General features: G+C 35.7%; 1 protein-coding gene across 1 annotated transcript in view; it reads left to right on the top strand.

Annotated features, from left to right (window-relative positions):
- Positions 1 to 1309: 1309 nt before the first annotated feature.
- The window catches only part of LOC121431079 (venom phosphodiesterase 2-like), a 33912-nt gene continuing 9454 nt past the window's right edge, over positions 1310 to 25767 (top strand). The window contains exons 1-16 of the mRNA XM_041628558.1: positions 1310 to 1631; positions 7941 to 8006; positions 9916 to 9957; positions 11544 to 11646; positions 12465 to 12753; positions 14039 to 14130; positions 14618 to 14697; positions 16790 to 16903; positions 17637 to 17712; positions 18816 to 18849; positions 19297 to 19362; positions 20045 to 20117; positions 21291 to 21443; positions 22560 to 22632; positions 24256 to 24296; positions 25399 to 25520. Of these exons, the coding sequence (XP_041484492.1) occupies positions 1617 to 1631; positions 7941 to 8006; positions 9916 to 9957; positions 11544 to 11646; positions 12465 to 12753; positions 14039 to 14130; positions 14618 to 14697; positions 16790 to 16903; positions 17637 to 17712; positions 18816 to 18849; positions 19297 to 19362; positions 20045 to 20117; positions 21291 to 21443; positions 22560 to 22632; positions 24256 to 24296; positions 25399 to 25520 (1439 nt within the window). The 5' untranslated portion in view covers positions 1310 to 1616. The remainder of the gene's footprint in view (positions 1632 to 7940; positions 8007 to 9915; positions 9958 to 11543; positions 11647 to 12464; positions 12754 to 14038; positions 14131 to 14617; positions 14698 to 16789; positions 16904 to 17636; positions 17713 to 18815; positions 18850 to 19296; positions 19363 to 20044; positions 20118 to 21290; positions 21444 to 22559; positions 22633 to 24255; positions 24297 to 25398; positions 25521 to 25767) is intronic.

Genomic DNA, 25767 nt, shown 5'->3' on the forward strand with positions numbered 1-25767 from the left:
TGAGTTTAATTCACCCACAATCTCTTTCATGCCAGATTTACAGAACTTCTTAGTCGCCTTACTTAATACTCAACAAATATAATTATGATACTAAAGCTAAGAGCGGTGACGGGTGGTCAATTTATTTAGCTCCCGATAAACCTAACCTTTGATTTCTCTTTGTAAAGATCTGATTATACTCCGGGTAATTTGATAGTAAATCCCAGGTTTTCCTATCAAACTCGTTTTAGATGTCGTGGTTAGACGGTGTTTGATCAATGGCAATCACATGTGCAAGAATGATGTGGAGCATGCGCGGATTTTTTTTTTAATGATTGGATTTTAAGTAATCACTACTAAATTATCTTGAATTTCCATTCGACGAGCGAGCGTTGCGAGGGAAAAATGAATGTTATTTTGTACGATGAAACCCTACTATTGATAAATTTAATGATATCTCAATTGTTGACAGGTGTTGTTTTGTGAAAGTTAAAATGTGTCCCAAGAAACCGCACATGACCTTCTGGGGAGGGATTCAGATTACATCGTAAAAAAATGAAGAGCTAATTTAGCACTTAAAATGCAGTAGTGAATGCACTATGAGTGCTGATTTTCTAGTTCAAATTTAAACTAGAAAGTTAGCACTCGTAGTGCAGTATTATTTTCATTTTTTACAGTGTATCAAAGCCCTCAAAGATCGACAGATTTGCGTAGAGACCATCAAACTTTGATTAGGCTATGCCTTACCACTCTCCCAAAATTAAAAAAAAAACTCAAAATCTTTTTTAATTAGTTGTTCTATGATTCTAACTTCTTAGGTTATCACCTAACTGGTTGTTTGTCAAATAATTTTCTGTCAAAACCAACCCCAACGTCGAGTCTATACGGTCACCCTTAATTCTTTAAGAGGACAATCTTGAATAGTGGTCGGTGTACATGATCGTGTAGCTCCTAAACATAAAGCCTTTGACACTATTGAATAATAAACTGCCAATAAGCATGTAGCAGAGTCAAACCGATCAAGTAAATTTTAAATATCTACACGAAGAAACAAAATGTCTGGCATAAAGAGTAACGCAAAATAATTAAAAACGAGATCTTTCTCCGTAAATAGACTAGCTAACAAATTCTAATCCTCAAAGATGACACAAACGTTGCCGAGGATATCGAAATCCGTAAAGGATTGTGATCACTTTATAAGTTAAAAAAAAATAACCACCTTTTAAGAGTGCCTCCGACGTAATCGCACCCTGAAGTTCGAGCGTATTCCGCGTTCTCGAAACTCGTGACGATTTACTGCGAACTTGTCCGCGCGCCATAGACAGGAGAGTTATTATTCCTGACAACAATATCAACCAGGGGGTCATTTTGTTTGTGTACATCCTACCGCTCAGATCAACTGCGTCTCATCTCTTGTGAAAACCTACAACAGGTCTAATGTAACTTAAATACAGCATCTTGGAGGATCGCATATTGAGGACGATCAGTCTCGAATACGTTTTTTCCACCGATCCAATTCTATGTTGGGTTTAATAAACGCAATTGAATGGCTGATATAGTTTAATACAGATAGCAGACAACACTTCAGAAGTCGTCTTTATTTGTCATCCGGTGTTTCGGGATATTTTTTTGCCAACATGGATGAAAAACAGGTAAACACCCAATTTTTTTGCGATGATTACTTGCAGCGGCGTAATTTGCCAAAACTTTGGAGGGGCACACCGTGTCACATGGGACAGATTTACAAGAAAACTACCTTCGAAATGAAAGTATTTTTAAATTGATTCTTACTTAATATTCATATTTCTTTGTAACGCGTCTCCTTTCATCCCTTTTCCTCTCTCTCTCTGTGAACTATGGAGAAGGGCATATAGGGGACAAGTGCCCTCAAGCCCACTCCCCCGTCATGCCTATACACATGACTCCTTAGCAATAAAGAGAAAAGTATAAACATAACTTAATAAAGCGAGATGTGTCGCTTCTCTCATCAGAACCGATCGCTGCGGCTAGCGTATTTTTCCCCACAAGGGCGAACTCTATTTTTGAGAATTTGATTCAGGCTACAAGTATTGGACTTGTACTCTTCCAGTCTTGCCTTAATTTTTAATAAAGAGAGAACTTTGAAAATCGTTCATGGAGAGACTCGAACCAGCGTCAGTGATCTTGATTGCAATAAAGTCGCATTAGCGCATCCTTTAACCGATCGCGTCATACCAGTCGAGCTCATTGATAAGTTGGAAATGACGGAAAGTTGGAATGTTCCGAAGAGTTGTCATATTAAGGCGTAGTCTGACTAAATAAACCCTTTTGGTTACTATTTGTATTATTTAGCCCTTGTCGTAAGAGGGGAAAAATACACTTGCGGCTATTAGCCATCCATTTTTCCGTATAATCTTCCCTTACTCTGAGAAGCGCGTGTTTATAGAAAACAGCTGAAGTATATGGTGCAAACGGTTACAGATGAATGCGGTAACGATCTAATAATAATTTCCTCCACGAGAATTCAATCAAATGACCCCCCATATATACATGTACAAAGCTATAAAAAAAGTATCTAAGGATTCTGGAAGAAATCGCGCAATTTATTATTGCTGAGAAATTAGGAAAACACAGAACATCGAGCACGAGGTCGGGTCTTTTTTTCCAAACATAATAAAACACTGTCCCGCTTGTGCTTATAGGTGATCTTCAGTGTGGTCATGTTTTTTTTTTTACAGCTTTAAATTCAAATTCTTGTTTTTACAATTAATTTCAGTTTATGTAACGGTATATCAGATGCAGATCTATGACGATATAGTGACTATAACCCCTTGTTTTAGAGGTTTATTTCCAATTTCTCAAATGCCAACTCAACTATCATTAATGGTCTACCATCAGTTCGTCTACTCACCACATGGTCTACTTTCATTTAGTCTAATGCATTCCGTCTGATAAACAGTTGGTCCAATAGCAATGTAGTCCATGTACCATTTGGTCTAATTAAACTTAAGTGTTAATTGTGCAAAATGAATGAAAAGAAAATGGATATTAGACCAACTGGCTATTAGACGAAATTGTGATTAGACGAAGTGATGATAGGACCTAATAGTTATTGGACCCAATTGTTGTTATACGAAATGTCGATGGACGGAATGGCATAAGACTATATGAAGGTAGACCATGCGGTGAGTGGACGAATTGGCAATTTACCGTTTTAAATACTTTCTCATGAAATCAGTATTGACTACAACTTCTTTCGTTTACCACTTCATAGTCATACAGGACAGGAGTATGTATGACTTTGGATTGATACAGTCAGAAAGTGGACATTGAATTCTTTATTGTGCGAACACATTACAAAATATTTTTTGCAAGTCACCCATTATCACATATAAGTCAATTATCATCGTTGCTTTTTTTTGTGAAAGATGGAGATTGTTATGTGCGTGTCATGTGGCTGTGTGAGTGCGTTTTGGGAACGTGTGCGTGACAGCGTGTAGAAGATTTTACCCCTGAAATAGTGACGTATGTAATGACCCGACCTAGATATGGTGCGTTCTGGGTTGGATCACATGCATCTGTCCTTATTTCGGTTTATTTTGGATCCGGTTTGGAGTATGACCTGAAGATGAGTCTGTTGTGGTGTCAAACTAACCTGGAGTTTTTAATGAACGTACAACACTTTTCAACAAGTGACACATACATGCACGTGTGTTTATCGTCCCAATCATTAATGTAAATAAGCACCAACACACTCTTTCATACACGCACGAAACCGGGGACACACACACTTTTGCATAATAAATGCAACCGTGGTTCATGTCTTTGTGGGTGAGGGTGTGTGGCTGTTTGTGATAAAGTATAGGTAACGGGGGAGATGTGAGGCGTATACATAACTTTTACCCTCTTTCCAAGTCTTTTATAGCGCCATTTGAGAGGCTAGAATTCGAGGACCGTCCACTATTTACCAAACGTCCCCGGTTCCATGGCGTTTTGTCATATACGTCCACGGTTGACGTCAATTAACGTACCTATACACAATTAACGCAACTACGGATGACCCACCCGCATACACTCCCTCCTCCCAATACGTGACTGTCAATTATATAACAAGTGTGTCAGTGTGTTTGTTGTGTATCATCCCCCCCCCCCCAACAACAAAAATAATAATAATGATAATAATATAATAATTTTTTTTCAATTAAAATAAATCAAAAAATTGAATACAATATCAAAGTTAAATCAAATAAAATGAATATGTTAATAAAGAAATTAATAACTAAATAATTAGTAATGAATATACCAATAATGGATAAATTATCGGTCAGTCACCTAACAAACTTGTCATAACCTCCTATGACGGTAGTCCACGCTTTATAGATATTACGTAATTATCAAACGTTATATTTGATATAGCGTGTAATAGCCTTCAATTTTTCTGTTTTATCAAGTTGAGGTGATAATCTTTCCTAAAATTGTTGCTATAACACATTTATCATGTTCGAACGGCTATTCACCCCCGGAGGAAAGAAGATACATTAATTTCATGTTTTCATTTCAAAGTGGGCTCCATTTATATTAACATAAAGGGGCGTTATTTTTTACTATTGAATTTCATTTGGTCGATATCTTCTCTTAAATCTTTGATCCTAAATCAGTGTTTATGTTTCAGCCAAAATAAATATGACAGATAAGGTTATTTGCATTGAAAAATAGGGAATCTTTTAGAATATTCTTATTATCTGTTCAAATCAAAGGTCCAATTTTGAAAACACAATAATCATAATGTCGTCGTCGGGGATTTATTCAGGTCCAAAATCGTTAGGGGGGCAATGTCCTACAAATAGGTCAATGATGTACTCATGCGCTGTAAACCCGTCTTGATACATAATGCACTTTAGAAATAAATTTGAAGTGATGAACATTATTTTTTTCTCAGAAAAATATTTGGGAGACATTCTTTGACCATTTTACGTTTCAAATATTTGGCGTGAAAAGCTGCGAAGAAATCAAGTCCACAAAATAACTTATCACCATAAATGATAAGTTATAAGACTATGATGATCAGTAAATTGTATTCTAGTTGAAGAAAGAGAAAAAGTTCAGCTAGGACACCAGCTCAGCTATCCGACGTTGCCTCAGAAATAAGGTATCCGTTGCCTTTAACATATTTGTAACGTTACGGCGTGTTATGGCACGGATTTTTTTGCCTGATAAATTAACGATCAAAGTTGAATTTTGTTATCACCAGGAGTTCTAACACAATCTTTATAATGGTGATGATACTTCTGATTGTTTCAAGTGACATAATCTTATCTCTTCATCCACCTAATGGTTTTATGCATTGAGCCTTTGTTTGATAAGACTGTTGAAAAGGCGACCAGAATCAATATATCAAAGTTTATGTCAGGGTTTTTTATTCCCTTTTGTGAATTAATCATTTCGAAGTCCCAGGACACGAGCCAGAGGGACTCGAAGTAGATCAGCAAAATATTGCCAGTATATGTTTCCTGCATTATACGAGTAATATAATGAGTACATATGTGATCAGGGAATATTTTCCCGGGAATATTTTTACGGCCAACCATGAAAACTTTAGAATGCATCATGAGTTATAACGCTCGATTTCTATTAAATGTATTTTAACTACTTCCCTTATTTTTTTTTTAACAAGGGAAGTTTACTCCACGCGATCGGTGGAAATCCGGAAATATTAACTCAAATTTGACAAGATAATGATGAATTAAAAAAAACCTTTCCCACTCACAAGGCCAGCAATGCAATAAAAACCGGTTTTCCTCTTCCTTCGAATTCAGTTCTACTACCATGATACAAGTTCAATGACAATAGCAAGAAGCGTTTGGCAAAAAAACGGATGGAGCAGACATGGAGTATGGGGTAATATTTCGAAAAAGCTACCAGCAAGTGTACAAAAAGTTTGACAAAATTTATTTATTTATTTATTAGAACATATTTAATCAGGTACAAAAGATCAGTATAAAACTGTTTTTCATCAATGACCTGATGAAAACATAAAGAATAACATAAATCATCACATCATACATGAAAATATAGTCAAAATCTAAATCAAAGATAACAATACTTAGTAACATAAATAAACAAATATTGTTACTTAAATGGTAATATTAATCAAACTAAAACATTTTAAATTATTAAAAGGAACAGTAACTAATTTTAATACTACTAATTGTATAATTTATTCGCTGATAAAAACAATGAACTATGAAATAATCCTGGCACAATAGAAAATCGAGTGAAAAATAATAGAAAAAAATAAAAAAAGGCAATCAGTTATAAATGTATGTCTAACTATAAGATATCAAAGGGTTAGGATCATTACAAACAAAAGCAATGTAACATCAATATTAAATAGGAATAGGGGAGTTGAATTGTTATTTTCATTATTCATGTTATTTATTATTCATTGGTATAATTATGCACATATATTGACCACAAATATGATTTTTGGCTTAATGATTGAACGGCATCTATAATAATTTGGGATGCATTTTATCATGACATTTAGGAAAAAATTCACATTTAGCCTCCTTTCCTTTCATTCCTTTCATTTTATTATTGACTCCTATTTTTTTCTTGATGATTAAAAGTGTAGGGGGTCCATGCCCCCCCCCCCCCTATAAGCGAGTACTGATAACACAGCTTTTCTATATCCTGCTGCCCTATACAGGACATTTCGATAAAGGCAGGCAAGAAGAGCTGAAGGTATCATAATATTTTTCACGGTTGAATTATAGCGTTATACGTCCGGTGATGAATAAAAATGGTAGGTCCAATACAATCTTGAAGAAAATGAGTATCGTGTGCACGCAGATCGAGAAACGATAGCAAGAACGATATCTGCCGAAGAGATTATTGGTTCTGAATCCGCCGGAGTTAGAACACGATCGGCTGGCACCGTATATCTATCTGCTTAGCAGCGCATCCGCCTCTACACCGGATGTACAACGCTATAATTCAACCGTGAAAAATATTACGTTACCTTCAGCTCGTCTTGCCTGCCTTTATCGAAATGTCCTGTACCTACCCTATCTATTACTATTATTATTAATTTTGTGTGTGGTAAAACCAGAAAGCACATATAGGGTCATTGCAGTAAATAAAAAAAACAGCATCTGGACATACCCCCGCCCCCCATGCAAGATTTTATCTGATCGTTAAACACTGAATTTTTTAAGATCATAATTTAGTTTTATGGACAAAAGTCGGATATGAGTAGGGCTTCCATTTATTTTCACTAAAATACTCGCCATAATGCGAAAACTCTATAGTGAAGTTGATCTAAGATTTTGACCAGGCAGAGGCGTCGATCTGGGTGGGGCAAGGGCGTGAACGCAGCACCTCTCCCCATGAAAATGTTTAGGGCAAACATGGATTTGCCCCCAATAGTTATGTCAACTGGAAAACAAAAACATGTAATGGAAGTATACGTTTTAAATAGCATTGGTAAGCACTATATACAATCATTAAACTTGGCGTAAAAATACTTAACATGCTAAAATTGTCAATGTTTCGTCGCGCATTGAGTGCAAAATATTACTCTCCTTAAAAAAATAGTTTGTGCTACCCTTTTTCACTTTTGCCCCCCCCCCCCCCCTCTGTGACTAGGGATGACTTGACCAATATCTGTTTAAGATTACGGGTCCCTAGTGAGAGTAGATTTTTTTCTTTTATGTTATGTATGAATACAGAGTTTTATCATTCATGAACTGGACAGGTTGAAATTTTATTACGAACTCTGTTTCTAAAATTACATTATAAGACTTTGAGATGACTTCGATGTAATATCTATTCTTTCCCTTTCTGTTTGTTAATCTTAGCCTCATACTAATTACGCTTCTTGTTCATTTTTTTAAAGGTTAATGATTGAAACATGTGTGAATCTATTTTTAATGTGTCATTTATTTTGCTTTTATCACTTGTTTTCATATTTCTTTCACCAGGATTTCAGCTACTCATTTTCTAATGCGGCTTACGATTCAGCGGAGCCACAATATCCATCATTTACGGTAAGTTCAGATTGTTTGTTTAGTCCGATTTCACTATGCATGACAAAAAAAAATTGACAGAATACAGTGTTACGTTGAAAATAATAATAAAAATAATACACATAGTAGGAACTATGTATAAACCAAATATGTTTGAAGCGCAAAGTGCCTCCATATAAAGTTGTTTAAGACATGGAATGAAATAAGTATTCATGAAAAAAATAACTTCAAACAAAACTTAAATAATGCCCCGAGAGCATATATAGATATCACTTGCAGCTTAGGTACTCGGTTTTTACTATAGGGTGGGGTGGGGTGGATTCACTGTTCTTTCTCCCTTTGCCTGTTATTGCCTTTATGTTACACAAATTCGTTAATTAATTTATTTTTTGTAATATGAATTTCATGTTGTTTATTCAATATAGCTGGACCCCTCGGCAGAACAGTTGTGCTGTAATGGCTCAGCTGAGTAGGACGATCCATCCAATGTTATTTTATCATGTATTATATTTTGTTGTAATTTTTATATGTATTGTTTTTTATATTGGTAAATAAAATAAAATCAAATCAAATCAAATAAGAACAAAAACATCATCATGCACAACAATCTGCCTCCTACTTACAAAACCATACTTGTGGCCCTTGTAATTTCCATGAATTTAGATTTCTTAATGTTTCATAATAAGTGAAGTATATTATTTCAACCATATTTTTAAAGAGATTTGTATATAATGAACTGGTGTCTGATTTTATGAAATTCATATTATATTGAATATACGGTAGCCGATGACATCACAACATTAAAATTTTGGAAAGTATATAACATTGTTATTTTTCAGTATTTGGAAACTATTAGGGAGTACAAATTGCCTTTTCCCTTCCTCCCTATATAACTTTGATTTGTAAAAAAAAGTATCAAAACAAAAGACAAGGCTTTTATTTTGGTTTGATACTTCCCTACAAACTTTCTACAAATCCAAGTTATACGGGATTGCAATGTACAAGCCTCTAGCTTTCATGAGTCACCCCATTGTCTCCATGCATCACATTATTTTCTTCGAAAATGTGCTGATATGCATTATAAACGAATGGTCTACAGTTCGATTATTTATTAATTTTCAATGTTTGCACTGTGCAATGTACGGACTGTGTACATTGAACCATGCAGGGGAAAATATTTGACTATGTTTATTGTGAGATATGAAAACAAAACAAAATGAACAGCGAATCATTTTCACCTTTTGGGAATTTTCCGTTCGCATGACGATGCTGGCAATTCTAGAAAATTGATACCTCCGTGTTTGTGCGGTCTATATCAAGATTCACTTTATTGTTTCCTAAATTTGTAGAAAAAATAACTGATAATGACCAAGGAGCATTTAAAAGGGAACTCCAGGTTAAAAAGTAATATTATAATTTCAACAGACAAAGTAAAATGAGACTAATAAACATTGAAAAGTTCATTAATTCGGACAAGTTCGACATTTTAAAGTTTTGCATTTTTTCGTTGACGCACTTGTATGCGTGCCTTAATGAATATTTAATGAGCAAAATGAAAATGTCCCCACTTATCTGCTAATTTTTTTTATACTATTGTATTAAATTATATTTATTTTTTAAAAAATCAACCAAGAATGAAAAAAATTCGATTGACAAAATGTTTAATGAATAAGATATTCATTGTTGTAATTCATTTCGTTCGAAGGAGACGTATCATGCATACATGTATGAAAATATGAGATAATAATAATTTCATGTAATAACATAAGTTGAGAGAAAGTAGGGACATGGCATCATCAGCCTTCGGCCAGAGTTAATTGTTTCTTAATGCACATCTAAACATAGCTATGTAAAACGATTTAAGTATTAATCACGCTGTTAATAAGTTTAACATTCATTGTTTATTTCCCGTTCCTTTTTTTTCATGCAGAAAAAATCAAATACCCGGACACAGACAATACTAATTGCATTGGTAAGATGGATTCATAATAAATTGTAATGTTTCACATTTTTTCCCCAATCAAATGATCATTGAATAATACCAGAACGAAGTGTAGCAGCTAAATCTAATTTTATCAATTCATATGCCAAATATCATATATTGTATAATGCAATGTCGGGGCGTTATTAAATTCCCTTAAACGTAATATGTTGTACTTACGCTATTCTGTTGAACATTTTGTTGAAAACAAAAATTATCACTTGGTAGCTGATGAAAGAATAAAATTTCATATAGATTTATTTTTATCAATTTGTTCTATTGGTATTCAAACTGGACTTTCGCTGTGTTATTTGTTAGTCACAAAATAATATCAATGGTATGCAGCATTTATATACCGCTTAATACAAATGTTTCTAAACGCTGCATACTAAATTACACCGGCTTAATCAGACGCTGGAGCATTCAAGTGAACTCCTTCCTACGTGTACCCATTTACTACACCTGGGTGGAGAGTGACAATTGTAGATAAACGCATTGCCAAAGGACGCTTCGGTGGGATTTGAACCCTGGACCTTGTGGTTCAAAGTCCCGAGACAAATTCACTGACCCACAACCCTCTACAAGATAATGTGTTGTGTAATAATTTTGCTATGTTCTAATCGTTTGTCAAAACAAAAATTATTTTTGTGAAGTAAAAAATTGTCACCGCCCCCCCCCCAAAAAAAAAAAATCCGTTTCAGGGTCATGTTCGTGCAATTTGAATGTTTACAATGTATGTGTTGATATACATGTATATCTACAGCGAATGAAAGGTATGTTTAAGGAAGTCTGATAGAAGTCAATTATTAATAATAATGATATTAACATTTATAATTATTTTTATCATAATAAACGGTTCATGTGTAGCGCATATCACATGATTATAACGTCCCAAAGCATTTCATAAGGAGTTGGATGTTATTACCCAATGATTATCGTAATGTATATTGCAATTCAAAACACTGGGCCTTCATATCTCTTTCCTCCTTCATGTCGATTTCATACTCTGTGAAGGAGTGAGTGTATGCATGACTGTCTAAGGCTGTGTATTTGTGTGTGTAATGATGATAAGAACCAAATGCAGTGTTGATTAAACGTGATATTCCTCATATTTGCTACATGATTAATTATCATAAAGAAATATGACCATATTGTGAGGAGTGCACTTGGAACCAAAGAAAAGAACCTAATTGTGGGGAAAAATGAAAAAGAAATCACGGCGGTAAACGCTTTAATCTTTCCTTAACTTGAATAATAAAAATCGAACCGTTTTTTTTTTTTTTGGAAGTGCTCATATCCCAAGAGGAGAATGTGCAATACAAACATAACATACTCTTTGTACAAAGCGAAGGTGAAGTAGTTTAATATTGATAAAAGTAGAGTTGACATTGTTTAAGAAAAAACATTCCAAAGTGATACCATTGACTAAAGTCGAAATATTAATGTCTAAAGTATACATTCACGCCTACCAATTATGTTCTTTGCAAAGAGCATGCTTGATGACAACTACAGATTCCGGAGTATGGCATAAAAATGAAATAATGAAATAATGTTTGCTTTTTCTACGCCTAAAATAGGTTTTCATCTTGGTGATATCGTTGGGAGCAGGAATCGGTATCGGTTTTGCGATCGGGAACTCTTCTGGAGACAAAGGAGGGGGGTCGGCAAGCCCTATAGTTGGTGAGTTAGTCGGCGGTAGTTTTCAACAAGTCAAACAAAATACTTCAGTGAAAATAATTGAATATACCTCAATATCAATTTTCTTACAACCCTAAGTATATCTTTAAACAAAATTCATGTCTGCCCACTCCTAAGTTCTTCTCATGCCCTTTATTTGCCAGTATGTTAAAAAAAAACATTATGTTCGAGTTGCTGTACACATCATTATCCTCTTAAACCATTTAATAAAGATAATAATCATTAATCGGTGATTATGAAATAATGCGGATAAATCAATATTTTATTTTACTCAGACCTGATAAGTTCTTTAAAATCAGGTCTGGGAAGCGTTTCATGAAAGGACTTGTCAGACGTTTTATCCGACAAGTCCTGTTTTATCCGACAATTAGTAACAGTGCTTCTCAACCAATCAGAATCCAGGAAAGTTGTCAGATCTGACAATTTGTCGGACGAAAATATTGATGAAACGCCCCCCTGATTTCTTTAAAATCAGAAAATCCATAAATTATGGATTTTCATTTTTTTTATTATTAGAATGGGAACCACGTGATCATGGTGATGCTCTATCATGCTAAATACTCCAAGTGAGTTTATATTGTAAATAGTCTTACAAATGGGTCTACATCTCACTAGCAGAACTTGTTACTTCCGTAGATTCATTTGACCAAACAAATGTAAAACAACTCATCTCTGTTATATTTATTTTATATTGTTTGTTTTTAGTAATAAACTCTTTCATTCATACATATACCAGTACTATTCAAAACGGAATTTCCTCATTTTGCAAAGGCTATTATTTGGGTTCCATATTTATACAGGCGTTACAACTCCCAAGAATCCTTTCACAGAGCCACGTAAGACAGAACCACAGAGTGAATCGTATACTACAAAAGGCAACGCCCAGACAGAACATACAAAAGCTCCGCCCCACCATACCGATACACACACGACTGGCCCGCCTCATCATACCGGGACGCACACGACGGGACCGCCCCATCAGACGGACACGCCTTCCTCTCCGCCGCCAGACACGCCTCCTCCGCCCCAGCCGTATGAGGATTGGATTGATATGCCATGCAGTGACACGGGGCCAAAATGCCCAGCGGGGTAGGTTGATACGTTACTGTGGGCGTTACTCCGACTTTGAGTTGGGGGAGGGGCACGATACATTTAGCTTTTCCAGCTATATTGCTATAATAAGAACGCAGTTCTTGTACATGTTATAACGTCCCTATGCGCTTCCAAAGGACTTGAATATTATTACCTTGGCTTGCAGCCTTTTACAGCGCGGTGGCATTTCAAGGAACAAATTCCTGCCAGGTACCCATTCACCTCACCTGGGTCGAGTGCAGCACAATGTGGATGAATTTCTTGCTGAAGGAAATTACGCCATGGCTGGGAATCGACGCTCCACATAATCCCATCCCATGCTATCACCCCCCCCCCCCTCCTCCCCTCCCAGTCTTTCTCTCTGTCTCTCTACTTTTAGTTATGCTGTTTATTGGTGTCAATGATGACATGTCCGTTACACCCACCTGGGGCCATAGGTGGCGGAAGCGGGGGGGGGGACGTGTCTCCCCCTAAATTTGAGGAGGGGGGACGGTCCCCCCCCCCCCTAAATTTGTAGTTGGTGACCTTTTTTTTTTTTTTTTTTTTTTTTGCTTGTCAATTTATTTTCCTACGCGTCCCCCCTAAAATTTTTAGGTTGAGAACCTTTTTTTTTTTTTTGCTTGTCAAATTTTTTTCTTGGGTTGTTCCCTCATAACATTTTTGGCTTCCGCCGCCAATGCCTGGAGCCCGTTGCAGAAAGAGTTGCAATCAATCGCAACTCTAAAAAATCATGCGCAACTTAATTTTCAACCAATCAACAGCGCGCATTTGGGACTTGCGACTGATTTTTTTACTTGCGTTTAAACGCAGCTCTTTCTGCAACCGTGCCCTAGTAACCAAAGAACCCTGCTAAATGACCAAGTGCTCTAAGGCGCATGACTACACCCCAAGAGTCTGGGGTTCGATTCCCGGTACGATACTTGTGGAAAGAAATTTCAAAATACAATGCTCTTTTTATCTTGTTTTTAGAAGTCATTATATGAAGAGTTTAGTTGCAAAAGGGGTTAGGTCCACTTTGGACCATTCCGAGAAAAAAACATTTTTTTTATTCTCACTTATAATATTTCAATATTCTTATGAGAAACTAAATTGTCATGATGCACTTCCCTATCACGCGGACCTAACCCCTTTTGCAAGTGAGCTCTTCATATGCATTATTCATACCAACGAACGCATACACAATTATTTGACCCCAAAAATTAATTTTGAAAACGTTACAATATCATGATCATCTTCGTTATGACAGGATCTCTTAATTTCACTATCCCTTTCTTTGTTGCAGGATCTCGTCTCCTCCGGTTCTTTTGATATCTCTCGATGGATTTAGAGCGGATTTCTTATCGAGAGGAATTACACCTGTCATTAACCGAATGGGTATGGAAAATGCGAATATGATTATGATGATGATAATAATGATATTAATGATAATAGTAATAACAATGATAATGATAATAATGTTAATAATGATAATGATAGTAATAATGATAATAATGATGATGATAAGATAAGAAGAACAAGAACAAGAAGAAAAAGAAGGTGAAGGAGAACCGAAACGGAGAAGAAGAAGAAGAGGAAGAAGAATTAAGGGAAAAGGACAAATTATTATGATATAGCATGTTAATAAAAAAAATGATAAGGATAGACCTCATTATGAAAACAAATACTAGTTATCATGATTGCTATTATGAAACTGATGATTCTTAATATAGGAAAAGTAGGAACAGATTGAATAATATTATATGTAGTTTTAATATGAATGAAAAAAATTAATTTATCAACTAATAAATTAATTAAATGATTGATTAATTAATCAATCAATCAAATTTGAAAAAAAGTACACTTACACCCTTCGTTTCCACAGCTGAATGCGGTGTGAAAACCCCTCATATGATTCCGACATTCCCAACAGTGACCTTTCCAAACCATTATACCATCGTTACGGTAAGAAAAAAAATATATATATATAACAATGCATCATTTCAATAATACCCTTACATATATTCTTTCCAATCTAGGCCTAAATGAGGATCTATTATACATTATATATATTTGGGCCTCATGTTTATAATTACTTGCTTTGTTTATTTTCCTCACATGAATTGTATTTGCAAACCTATTTCGCATATATTTTTTATTGATTATTTTTCATTTATAGATCATCCTTACAATACAAGAAATAGAGAAAAGCGATATGTTAATCTTGAGAAAAATAATACCAATTTGGGAAAACAATCAATTCATTTTCTGGTCCTACTTTATGGAATCTCCTGCCAAGTAATATTAGAAACACCCCCAGTCGTACGACATTTAGCAAATCGTTAAAATTAATGCTACTGGAAGATTATGATTAATTTGATATGGTAAAATACTGCCTGAAAACAAATTATTCTATGTCAAGATTTTGTGAATAATTAAGATGTTTTTTTTTTCTTGTAAATAGTGTAAATATGTTCACTGAAAATGATAGAAACTTTCTGCAACAGTAATAAGTAGAATTAGTATTGAATTTGTTGTACAATAGGCCTATTGAGATTTAGTTAAATTTATTGTTTGAACTATGATAATGACATTATTTGGGGCTAACCTCGATTGGCATATTGCTATTATGTTAGCTCCAATTACCAAATGTTTTGTTTATATGTGACGTACTATTCCTTGTAATTTTACCTGACAGTAATATTTGGTAATAAATTCAATTCAATTCACATTACAATCCTTGGAGATTAGACTTTTTGAGCGGTTCCAAGACACTTGCTCCGGCGACAATTGCTCCGATGGAAAATCCGCACGTGAAGCCAACATAAAATCGAACTTCCAAAACTAAGTGAACCCTAATCCCAGTCTTGAAATTATTCTGAATCAAAAACTATATTATTAGAATGGTAAATCTAACCATATGCCCTCTTAGATATTAAGACAGGTGCAAATGTCGCAGGAGCAGTTATGTGGAGTCACCTTTTAAAGGGATGGTCCGGGCTGAAAGTATTAATCGTTTAATAAATAGAGTAGAATTCACTGAGCAAAATGCCGAAAATTTCATCAAAATCAGATAACGAATAATAAAGTTTTTGAAGTTTAAATTTTTAGCAGTTTTTTTGTGAAAACAGTCGTCATGAATATTCATTAGGCTGGCTGATGATGTCACATCCCCACTTTCCGTTTTTTTTGTAATTACATAAAATCATATTTTTTGTTCATTATTTCAGACTTGTGTGAATAATATGTCTCCCTTATACAGGTTATAAAGAAATAAATTGTAGAAATAAATATCTAATGCACTAAATCAGTGTCGATCTAATTTTTCTAGTTCTTGGAGGAGGAAAAATTGAATAAACCTAATTTCATATGATAAAATACAAAAGGACATGTAACATCATCAGCCCAGCTAATGAATATTCATGACGACTATTTTCACAAAATATTGCTAAACTTTTAAATTCAATAACTTTGTTATTTTTAATCCGATTTTGATTAAATTTTCAGCATTTCGCTCATTGAATTCTACTCCATTTATTAAGCTATAAATACCTTTAGCCCGGACCATCCCTTTAAGGAGTCCGTCTTCATCGCAACCATCTCGTCACCATTACCATTATCATGGTATATTGAACTAATATTTTAGTGTACAGTAGATATAGACAGAAACATCAATGGAAAGAGATAAAATTTGTTGATTTTTTTCAACTAAATTGTACCTTTATTCAATTCAACTCAAATAAAACATATATTTTCTTTCATTTCATCACATAGTTTTCTTGTAAACATAAGTTCATACATAAATTTGTTATGAAAAATATAAATATATACATGTTGGGTTTAAGGAAGAAGGCGTATATATCAAGATTTTGTTTAGTTGCGTTTTTTATGGGGGAGGGGGCTCGGGGTTTAATAATTCATATCATATGTGGTTTATTTTTAGCATTCATCCCATGGGAATAAGACAATTATTTGTAATCATTTAACAAACCCTCTGACTTGAATTTGTCCAACAAATTTGATAATAAAGCATTTTGAATTTTTTGTTCAATATCAGGGCCTTTATCCGGAATCGCACGGCATTGTGGGAAATACCATGTATGACTTTGGTACAACGTTCAGTCTAGGTTCGGATGAGTCATTCAATAACAGGTGGTGGGGAGGAGAACCCGTAAGTAGATCGAGTTCAAGTTTCATTTTCAAAGTAACAGAGACATAAATTATTATAAGTTGTGAATTGAACGGCTGAATCGGTATTGAGCTAATGCCCTAGTGATAAAATGAATTGTATGAAAGGACGAGGGTTTTTGTTTTTGTTTAATTATTGTGAATTTTGAAAGAATTCAGATCTGGAATAAGGAAAATATGGTTGTTTTAACAACGAGATCACTAAGACTGTGCAAGTTTTAAACTATGAACTTTTCGATTATATTGTGATAGCTAGAAGAGGTAAGAACTTCTTTCTCAATTGTACTTTATTATCAATAACATGTGGTTCTTATCCTTAATCAACTTTTCGCTCGTGACAATATTCCAAAAAAACAACAACAAAGCTAGCGTCAATATCATTAAAGACTTTTTAGTTTATTCAATTGCAGGCCTCGTATACAGGCCTAATTCCATAGGCCTGCGCTGGTTGCTGCATAATTTGAATGATATTCCCCGCTCCTGGACATCCAATAGCCTGACATTGCATAGATACGTTATTTATTTTCTATTTGGTTTATTTGTGCATTATTTGTTTTATTTGTTTGGTTTGTGGGTCATATGTTAATTTATGGCACTCCACGTTCAGTATTCATTGCTAATATTTTCATTTCCAATGCAATCAAGCATTGTACATAATCTATCTTTATCATTATTCATTAAATCATGATTTGTCTTTCTTAAATGCTTGCGTAAAGATTTGGAATACAGCTCGCTTTCAAGGCAAGCGATCAGCTACTTTCTTCTGGCCTGGATCTGATTCTGATATTCAAGGTAAGTTAATTCATGGAGTTACTGAGTAGTGGTTTCTATAGTTACTAGCTAAGATTCGGTTGGTAGCATTATGTTGGTGCATTGCATTGATGGATGAGGCATGTTATCATTGATTTATATTATTGACTAAAGAACGCCAATAAGACCAGGGCCCCGTCTTACAAAGAGTTACGATTGATCCAATCAATTTTAACTCTATGGAAATCCATCAGTGTCATAATTTTTTTTCTACGAAAAATTTGCTACAATGTCCTTTGCAAAGAGAATAGCAGTGAATTTTCAAGACAACGATCAATGCATGAATATACACCACAGCAAGAAAGTTTTTTGAACAAACATGCATAATAGATGTTGACGTTGCTGGCCATTCAGTTACGATTGATCGGATCAATCCTAACTCTTTGTAAGACGGGGCCCAGGAATAGATTTTGTATCGACGTTTTAATCGCCAATGTCACCAACTATTGAGGGAAAGAACGGGGTATGACAGGTTTCGAACCTAGAGAGGCTCAAGTGATCCCGAAGTGAGAAAGTTGATTAAGATAAATTTGACCTGTTCGGTACAAATCGGCAAGATAATCGAGTGCAAGCTATCGATTCTACGATCGTTGTACATCATGTACATTGGTCCCGAATATTTTGCTAACCTGTAGATACAGAGACCAAACCTAAATATCATTGTTCTGGGGTCCGTTGCAGAAAGAGTTGCGTTTAAACGCAAGTCAAAAAATTAATCGCAAGTCCTAAATGCGCGCTGCTGATGAAAATCAAGTTGCGCATGATTTTTAGAGTTGCGTTTGATTGCAACTCTTTCTGCAACGGGCCCCTGGTCTTCTTCACACTCTTCTAAATAGATCATTCGTCTCTATTTTCCTCTTTCGTCTGTATTTTCCTCCTCTTTCATTCGTTTTTTACTCCCCTGTTAGTCTCCCGAGGAGAAATGCCCTCATACCCCCTAAATACACCACTGAAGGAACCTACATTTGTATTTATTTCAATTAAACGAACGAAAACAACACATTTTTGTTATCTTGCCCCTGTCAAAAGTGCCCCTTGGGCCGCCCCTGCTTACAGTTTCTTATATCTTTATTCTATACATCCAGGGATCCGACCGAACTATTATAACAAATACGATGGGTGAGTCCAAGTGAGCTGATATTTAGTTCACGATGAATAGTTTATTTTTGTATTTGTTTGTTGTGCCTATAAAAAACAACCCCTTTTATTCAGTAAGATATCACGATTCATGCCAAACATATAAAGAATAGAATGTTATTTTAATCATTTGAATATTAAATGTCAAAGAGGAAAGCTTGTGGATAATTGTATTTCATTTAAAGGGATAAGAACATGACAACAAAATATTGTTTGCGTTCAGTGGTAAACATTAACATACCTCTATGCAACCTGTAACATAACTTCCGACCTTTGATATTATTTATAAGCCTTAATTGCATAGTTTCAACATCCAACCAAAGTGCAAACACGAACTCATCAACTTATTGTAGAAGGCACGGATTCCGAGGTATCTATTTGCCCAATTTTGACCTTTTTTCTTTACGATGTATTGTCTTCTTTTTTCAGGGAATTGAATTATATTCAGCGGGTGGATACAGTATTAGGATGGCTTCGGTTACCCGACGGTTACAGGTAGGCTTTGGTTAATCGACGGATAAAATATCACACAATCCACAATCGATGGATAAAGTATCACAAAGAGTTTCATGAAAGATTGGGATGTTGCATAACAAACTAACAAAAAAAAACGAAAGAAATTTGATTAATTGAAATGAAAGAAACGAATTAAAAAAGTACCCCCCCCCCCAACAAACACACACTCTCTCACCTTTTTCGGTAAATGTGTACAATAAACGTAAAAAAATGTATTCTTATTGTGACTCTTTGCTTGGTTTGCACGGTAAGCCTCGCCCCACTTTCATGGCTTTTCATGACTCGTGAATTATACACAAGACTCTTTCTATGTAGAAGTCGAATAAAAAAAACCCTATAATTATCTTTACTTCGCTACAATATTCCTGATTATCTCCAAATTAATTTGCCCTCCCCTCGGACAAAATTCCAGCAAATTTGTCTGAAACAAATCTCAAAAACGTTGAAATTTTGGAGGAAACCCACACTAAAGAAGACCATTTCTTTTGCATGAAATGGCATTTTATTCTTAGTTTTAAAAAAAATAGAATAGGCCTAGACATTCCATCCCGTCTCCTCACCCCCTTCCTTCCCCCTCTCTTTCCCTCTTCTCTCTATCTCTCTCTAAATAGAGAGGGTATATACTCAAACTAACATTAAGCCTTATATCTTCATTTTTCAGACCCGATGTTGTGACTTTATACTTCGATGAACCAGATCACACAGGGCATGATCCAGGACCAAACACCGACGAGGTAAGATGGTGGTATCCCCCAAAAGAATCTTCTTCCTGTTACTGCAGGCAAACTCCTCAATTGGTATATAATTGCTGCAGGCGTGTGTGGCTTGTGATGAATTTGAATTAATGATGTGCCCCCCCCCCCCTGGGTAAAAGTAGACATTTGAATTTTGTTTAGCCTTGTCCTAGATGGTGTAGGTGTTGTGGTTTTCATTGCTATATCGGCGTTTATGGATTTTATGAGGGGACAAGACAACTTGATGATGGCGCTGTCGTTGTTCCCCAATCATGCCAATGGAAAATTAAAGATGACTTTAAAAAATATCAAGGGCTGCCTCTGCATCTGCCCCTCCCCACCACACCTTGCGCCTTGACGCCGCCCAAATACCAATCTTATGTTTACCAGAAGTCATTAATGGGTTGATTATGTGTGCATACAGGAATCTTAAATGGTATAAGACCATGACTGTATGTCACTGTATAACATAGCATGCTAATATTCCACAAAGTTCGAAAGCCTCTGACCAGTGGACCACGTCTTGTAAAGAGTTGCGATATAGATCCAACCGATTTCAAATTGCGGTCGAGACCAATTTTTCTGGTTTGGAGGAACCGATTTTAGATTAGTCGCAAAATCAGATTGATCTGAACAAGCAAACTTACGAAATGAATGTAAAGATTGTTCGGGGGAAGGTTTGTAATCTGGAACCTATTATAATAATTTTCTGTCAAAAATGTTAAAAGACTCCTTATTCCAATGAATTTTCCTGGATTCTTTCTTCCAAACTGAGTATGAAAATTTGCAGATCTAGCTCATGTGAATGGGTGGGGAGGAGGAGGGGCGGAACACTAATTTGTAACTTGATTGTGTTACGAAAAAATGTCTTAAACACAAACGTTGATGAGTATAAGGGGGGCTAATAATTTTTTGTCATAATATTATCTTTTTGCATTTATTTTTTTAGAATACTCTCAATTACTCATACTTTTAAAATGATGAATTCTTTATTCTAAGAAATGTAGTTTATTGTCTTTCGTTGTATTGAAATTAGCGCTTTACGATTGTAGGCTCATTATCTTTGTTGTTCTCTGTGTTTCTCAATGATTTGCATTTTTGAATTGTATGTGAAATATTGATAAAGAAATTAAATCAACCAATCTAATTCAAATACAATCTTTTCTTCCTCAGCAAGATGAGGTGGTGGCTCGTATGGACGGGATGATGAGACGATTAATGGATGGTTTAATGAAGATGGGTATGATTGATTGCGTCAACATCATCGCTATAGCTGACCACGGCATGTCCAACAGGACGTGTGACCAAACATTTATTCTAAACGATGTAAGTGAAATTGCCAAAAATTCAAGTATATTTTTGCCTGTGCACTCTGAATTTCAAGGATTCAAAATAAATCCAGAATGTTCAGCTATAGAGGCTAACCAGCCGACTATTACATTTAGATTCAAACCTTTAGATATAAACCGTTGGATTTAGATATAAAGATGATTTGATATTAATAGGGTGTTGCAAGAAACTTTCGATCAATTGCAAGTCTCTTTTTGGTCCCTAATTCAATCATATGTCCTGTAGTTCATTGCAAATTAGTAATTGATTGCTCATCTTCTCCTTAAAACAAGAAGTTTAATCTGATTTGCTACAGCTAACACTGATCTTTCAATCATAAAATTGCAACAGAATATTTGCAATTGATCGCAAATATTTTCTTGCAACACCCCTAAGTCTTTTGGGATTTCGAAAATTAACCCTTAAGATTAAAAATAAATGCACTAATCAGCTGGACCCTTTTCACCGAAGATAGATACTCTGCCATAATCCGAATTTCTTGAGCAGTCAAGAATATACCCGGGTTTTTTTTTGTAGAGCACCCGTTACGTCATCTATGTTTTAAGTAATAAGTTCCTACCCGATCCGTTTTACCTCATATGGATTGAGTGCAGTGGATTTCTCGTTTAAGGAAAGTCGCAAGTCGTAGTTTTCTATGTTTCATTTCTTAAACCGAAAATCAATACCAAGTAGTTTTCTTTTCTTCCGAAGTTCGCAGGTGGCACGGTCATGACTTTGTCAATAGTAATGTGAGATTAACGTCTGAACATGAATATTTGATTATCATTATGCGCGGTAGTTGTGTGGACGGGTGTGTGTGTATGCGAGATTTTGGGGCGGTCAAGCAGGAGGTGTCGGTCCCTTTGAGGTGTTTTACAAATTCTAAATTCAAAGGGGATTCTTTCTTTTTGTCTTCTGTGTGTGACCTCACGATTTCTTTTTCTTGATGTTTACATCAACTTTCTTTCTCTTCCCCCCTCCTCACTCTCAATGCCCCGTAATCTCCCCTCTCTCCCCCTCTCTCCCCCTCCCAACCCCCCCCCTCTCTCTCTCTCTCTCTCTCTCTCTCTCACTCTCCCTCTCTCTCTCTCTCTCTCTCTCTCTCTCTCTCAGTACCTACCATCTAGTGAATACAGAGTGTCTTCTACTGCTGGTACCATGTTGCGAATGCTTCCAGAAGATGGTGGTGAGTTCCTACTCCAACCTTTTGACACACTTGAAATTTACTTTCACGAAAACGCTATCAAATTAGGTTAAATAACAATAATCATATTGTTGAATATTCTATAGCAATACTGGTTAGACAGAATCACAGTACTATGCAGCCCCTCCCCCCCCCCCATACAAAAAGAGAGAGTTGAAGAACAAATCAAAAACCTGCTTTTCAGGGCGATTTTTTTTTTCAACGAAATACATTCGCACATTTTCAAACAATTCAAGTGCATTTTCTTTCGTCGGTATAGTCATTCACCCGAAGAGACCAGTTTTGTTAAATGTAGCAAAATTAGTTCCTTTACCGTTTTTTGTCTCACCTGCATAGCAGAGTGAGACTATAGGCGCCGCTTTTCCGACGGCGGCGGCGGCGTCAACATCAAATCTTAACCTGAGGTTAAGTTTTTGAAATGACATCATAACTTAGAAAGTATATGAACCTAGTTCATTTAAATTTGGCCATAAGGTTAATCAAGTATTACTGAACATCCTATTAGAGTTTCATGTCACATGACCAAGGTCAAAGGTCATTTAGGGTCAATGAACTTAGACCATGTTGGAGGAATCAACATCGAAATCTTAACCTGAGGTTAAGTTTTTGAAATGTCATCATAACTTAGAAAATATATGGACCTAGTTCATGAAACTTGGACATAATATTAATCAATTATCACTTAACATCCTACGTGAGTTTAATGTCACATGACCAAGGTTAAAGGTCATTTAGGGTCAATGAACTTTGGCCAAATTGGGGGTATCTGTTGAATTCTCATCTTAACTTTGAAAGTTTATTGGTCTAGTTCGTTAAACTTGGACATTAGAGTAATCAAACATCACTGAACATTTTGTGCAAGTTTCAGGTCTCATGATTAAGGTCAAAGGTCATTTAGGGTCAATGAACTTTGGCCAAATTGGGGGTATCTGTTGAATTACCATCATAACTTTGAAAGTTTATTGGTCTAGTTCGTTAAACTTGGACATTAGAGTAATAAAGTATCACTGACCATCCTGTGCGCATTTCAGGTCACATGACCAAGGTCAAAGGTAAATGAACTTTGGCCGAATTGGGTGTATCTGTTGAATTACCATCATAACTTTGACAGTTTATGGATCTGATTCATGAATCTTGGACATAAGAGTAATCAAGTATCACTGAACATCCTGTGCGAGTTCAAGTCACATGATCAAGGTCAAAGGTCATGTAAGGTCAATGAACTTTGGCCATGTTGGGTTTTTTGTTGAATAACCATCGTATCTCTGTAAGTTTATTGGTCTAGTTCATAAAAAGTGGACATAAGAGTAACCATGTATCACTGAACATCTTGTGCGAGTTAGAGTAGTTTTCAAAGTCAGCACTTCTGCTATATTGAACCGCGTGATGCAGGTGAGACGGCCAGAGGCATTCCACTTGTTTTTATTTTCTTTATATTTAATACGACTGCATGGATAAATGAGAAGAATTTACATCAGTTTAATACATAACGAATTCAGTTGTCACTTGTAAGTATAAGCATATGTTTGAGATGTGTAAGCGAAACTGATACATAATTTCTTCGTTAGAATCTAATGTATTCTATATCATTTTTTTTTCTTTCAGCAACGGTGTCGGACCCGGCTGATGTTGTGGAAGAACTATTGGTAAGAAACCATTATGTTGTCTTTTTTCACGTCCGATTTTGATTGGGGAGGGAGGGTCTAGAGTTCCTGACATTTTCGTTGTTTTTATTAAATGAACTTGGTTATTAAGATTTCTTAGCCTTCAATGATGATAATGTTGTGAAATGTAAGGGATGGTGAGGAGTAGGAGCAGAGGACATGTTCAACAACGACAACGATTTTGGTCGTATTTTTTGTAGAATTTTAAGAACGAAGTTTGTTCCATCACAGCATGATGACGAAACAAATCCAAAAAGCACATTGTTGTCAGGACCAAGCGTTTGCCCGTGTTCAGCCCCCCCCCCATTATGCACCTGCACTCTTCTACATCACGCGGTCAAGCTATGCTTATAGTGGCCCCTGCAACCTTGTGAAGTATAAATTTATGAAAATACAGCTTTATTAATTTTGTTTCTCAACTACTTAGTATATATTCCGTGCATTGTAATTTTTTTATATAAAAAGTTGCAGGATTCAATAACGTTATGAAATGAAATGACACCAATATAAAAGTAATGATCAAAGATTCAAAGATTGGAGGCTTGGGGCCATTGACCCCCCCCAAAAAAATGAACAAAAAATGAAATAAAATCAAGATCAAAAGAAAGTGGCGAAAAATGAAAAAAAAGTGAAGGAAAAGGGGTGATATATAATTTTATTCTCAGGATATTATGAAAAAATTTCGCTCGCTCGCCCGCCGCTTTTTAGAAATTATGCCGAATGCCATATTATCTCAATTTCTCTGCACTGTAAAAACTGTGGTTTTAAAACTGACACCAATTGGTGTTAATAGAGGACCACAACCTGATGTGTTAAAATTACACCCTAGAGATTGAAGATAACACCAAAGAGTGTAAATGTAACAAACAAAGGTGTTGTAATAACACCTATTGGTGTAAAGCTAACACCACCAATTTAACACCAGTGTAAAATAACTGGTGTGGTCCTCTATGTGCACCGGTTAACACCACAGTTTTTGCTGTGTGATTTTTCTTTCTTTTTTTGGCTCAGTACGCGACCGATAGAATATAATTGTCTGTCTCTTAGTAATTTGCCTTTTGCTGCAATTCTATATTTTTTTCAGTGCAAACATCCAGTAGCCGTTCCATATGTACGAGAGGATCTACCGAAGAGATGGCATTACATCAATAACAGGCGAATTGAACCTATAGAGGTCACCGTACCAGAGCAGTGGACTGCTTCCGGGTAGGTCAAATCACGTCAGGTCACAAAACAACCTTTATCAATATACGCTCCGGACCCACGCTTTACTGTTTTTGTGGTAAAACAAAACCCAGACTGTTTCATTTAACTGATTTTTTTTTCAACTAGACCTATAATAAAAAAAAGAAATAATAAATGGCCTCATACTTACGTCGTCTAGCTTTCCTCTCCCCTACCCCCGGTCCTTACCCCCTACCCCCCCCCCCCCATTAAAATAACCTGCCTCCGC

The sequence above is a fragment of the Lytechinus variegatus genome, chromosome 17 (genome assembly GCF_018143015.1).
Source record: "Lytechinus variegatus isolate NC3 chromosome 17, Lvar_3.0, whole genome shotgun sequence".
Lineage (NCBI taxonomy): Eukaryota > Metazoa > Echinodermata > Echinoidea > Temnopleuroida > Toxopneustidae > Lytechinus > Lytechinus variegatus.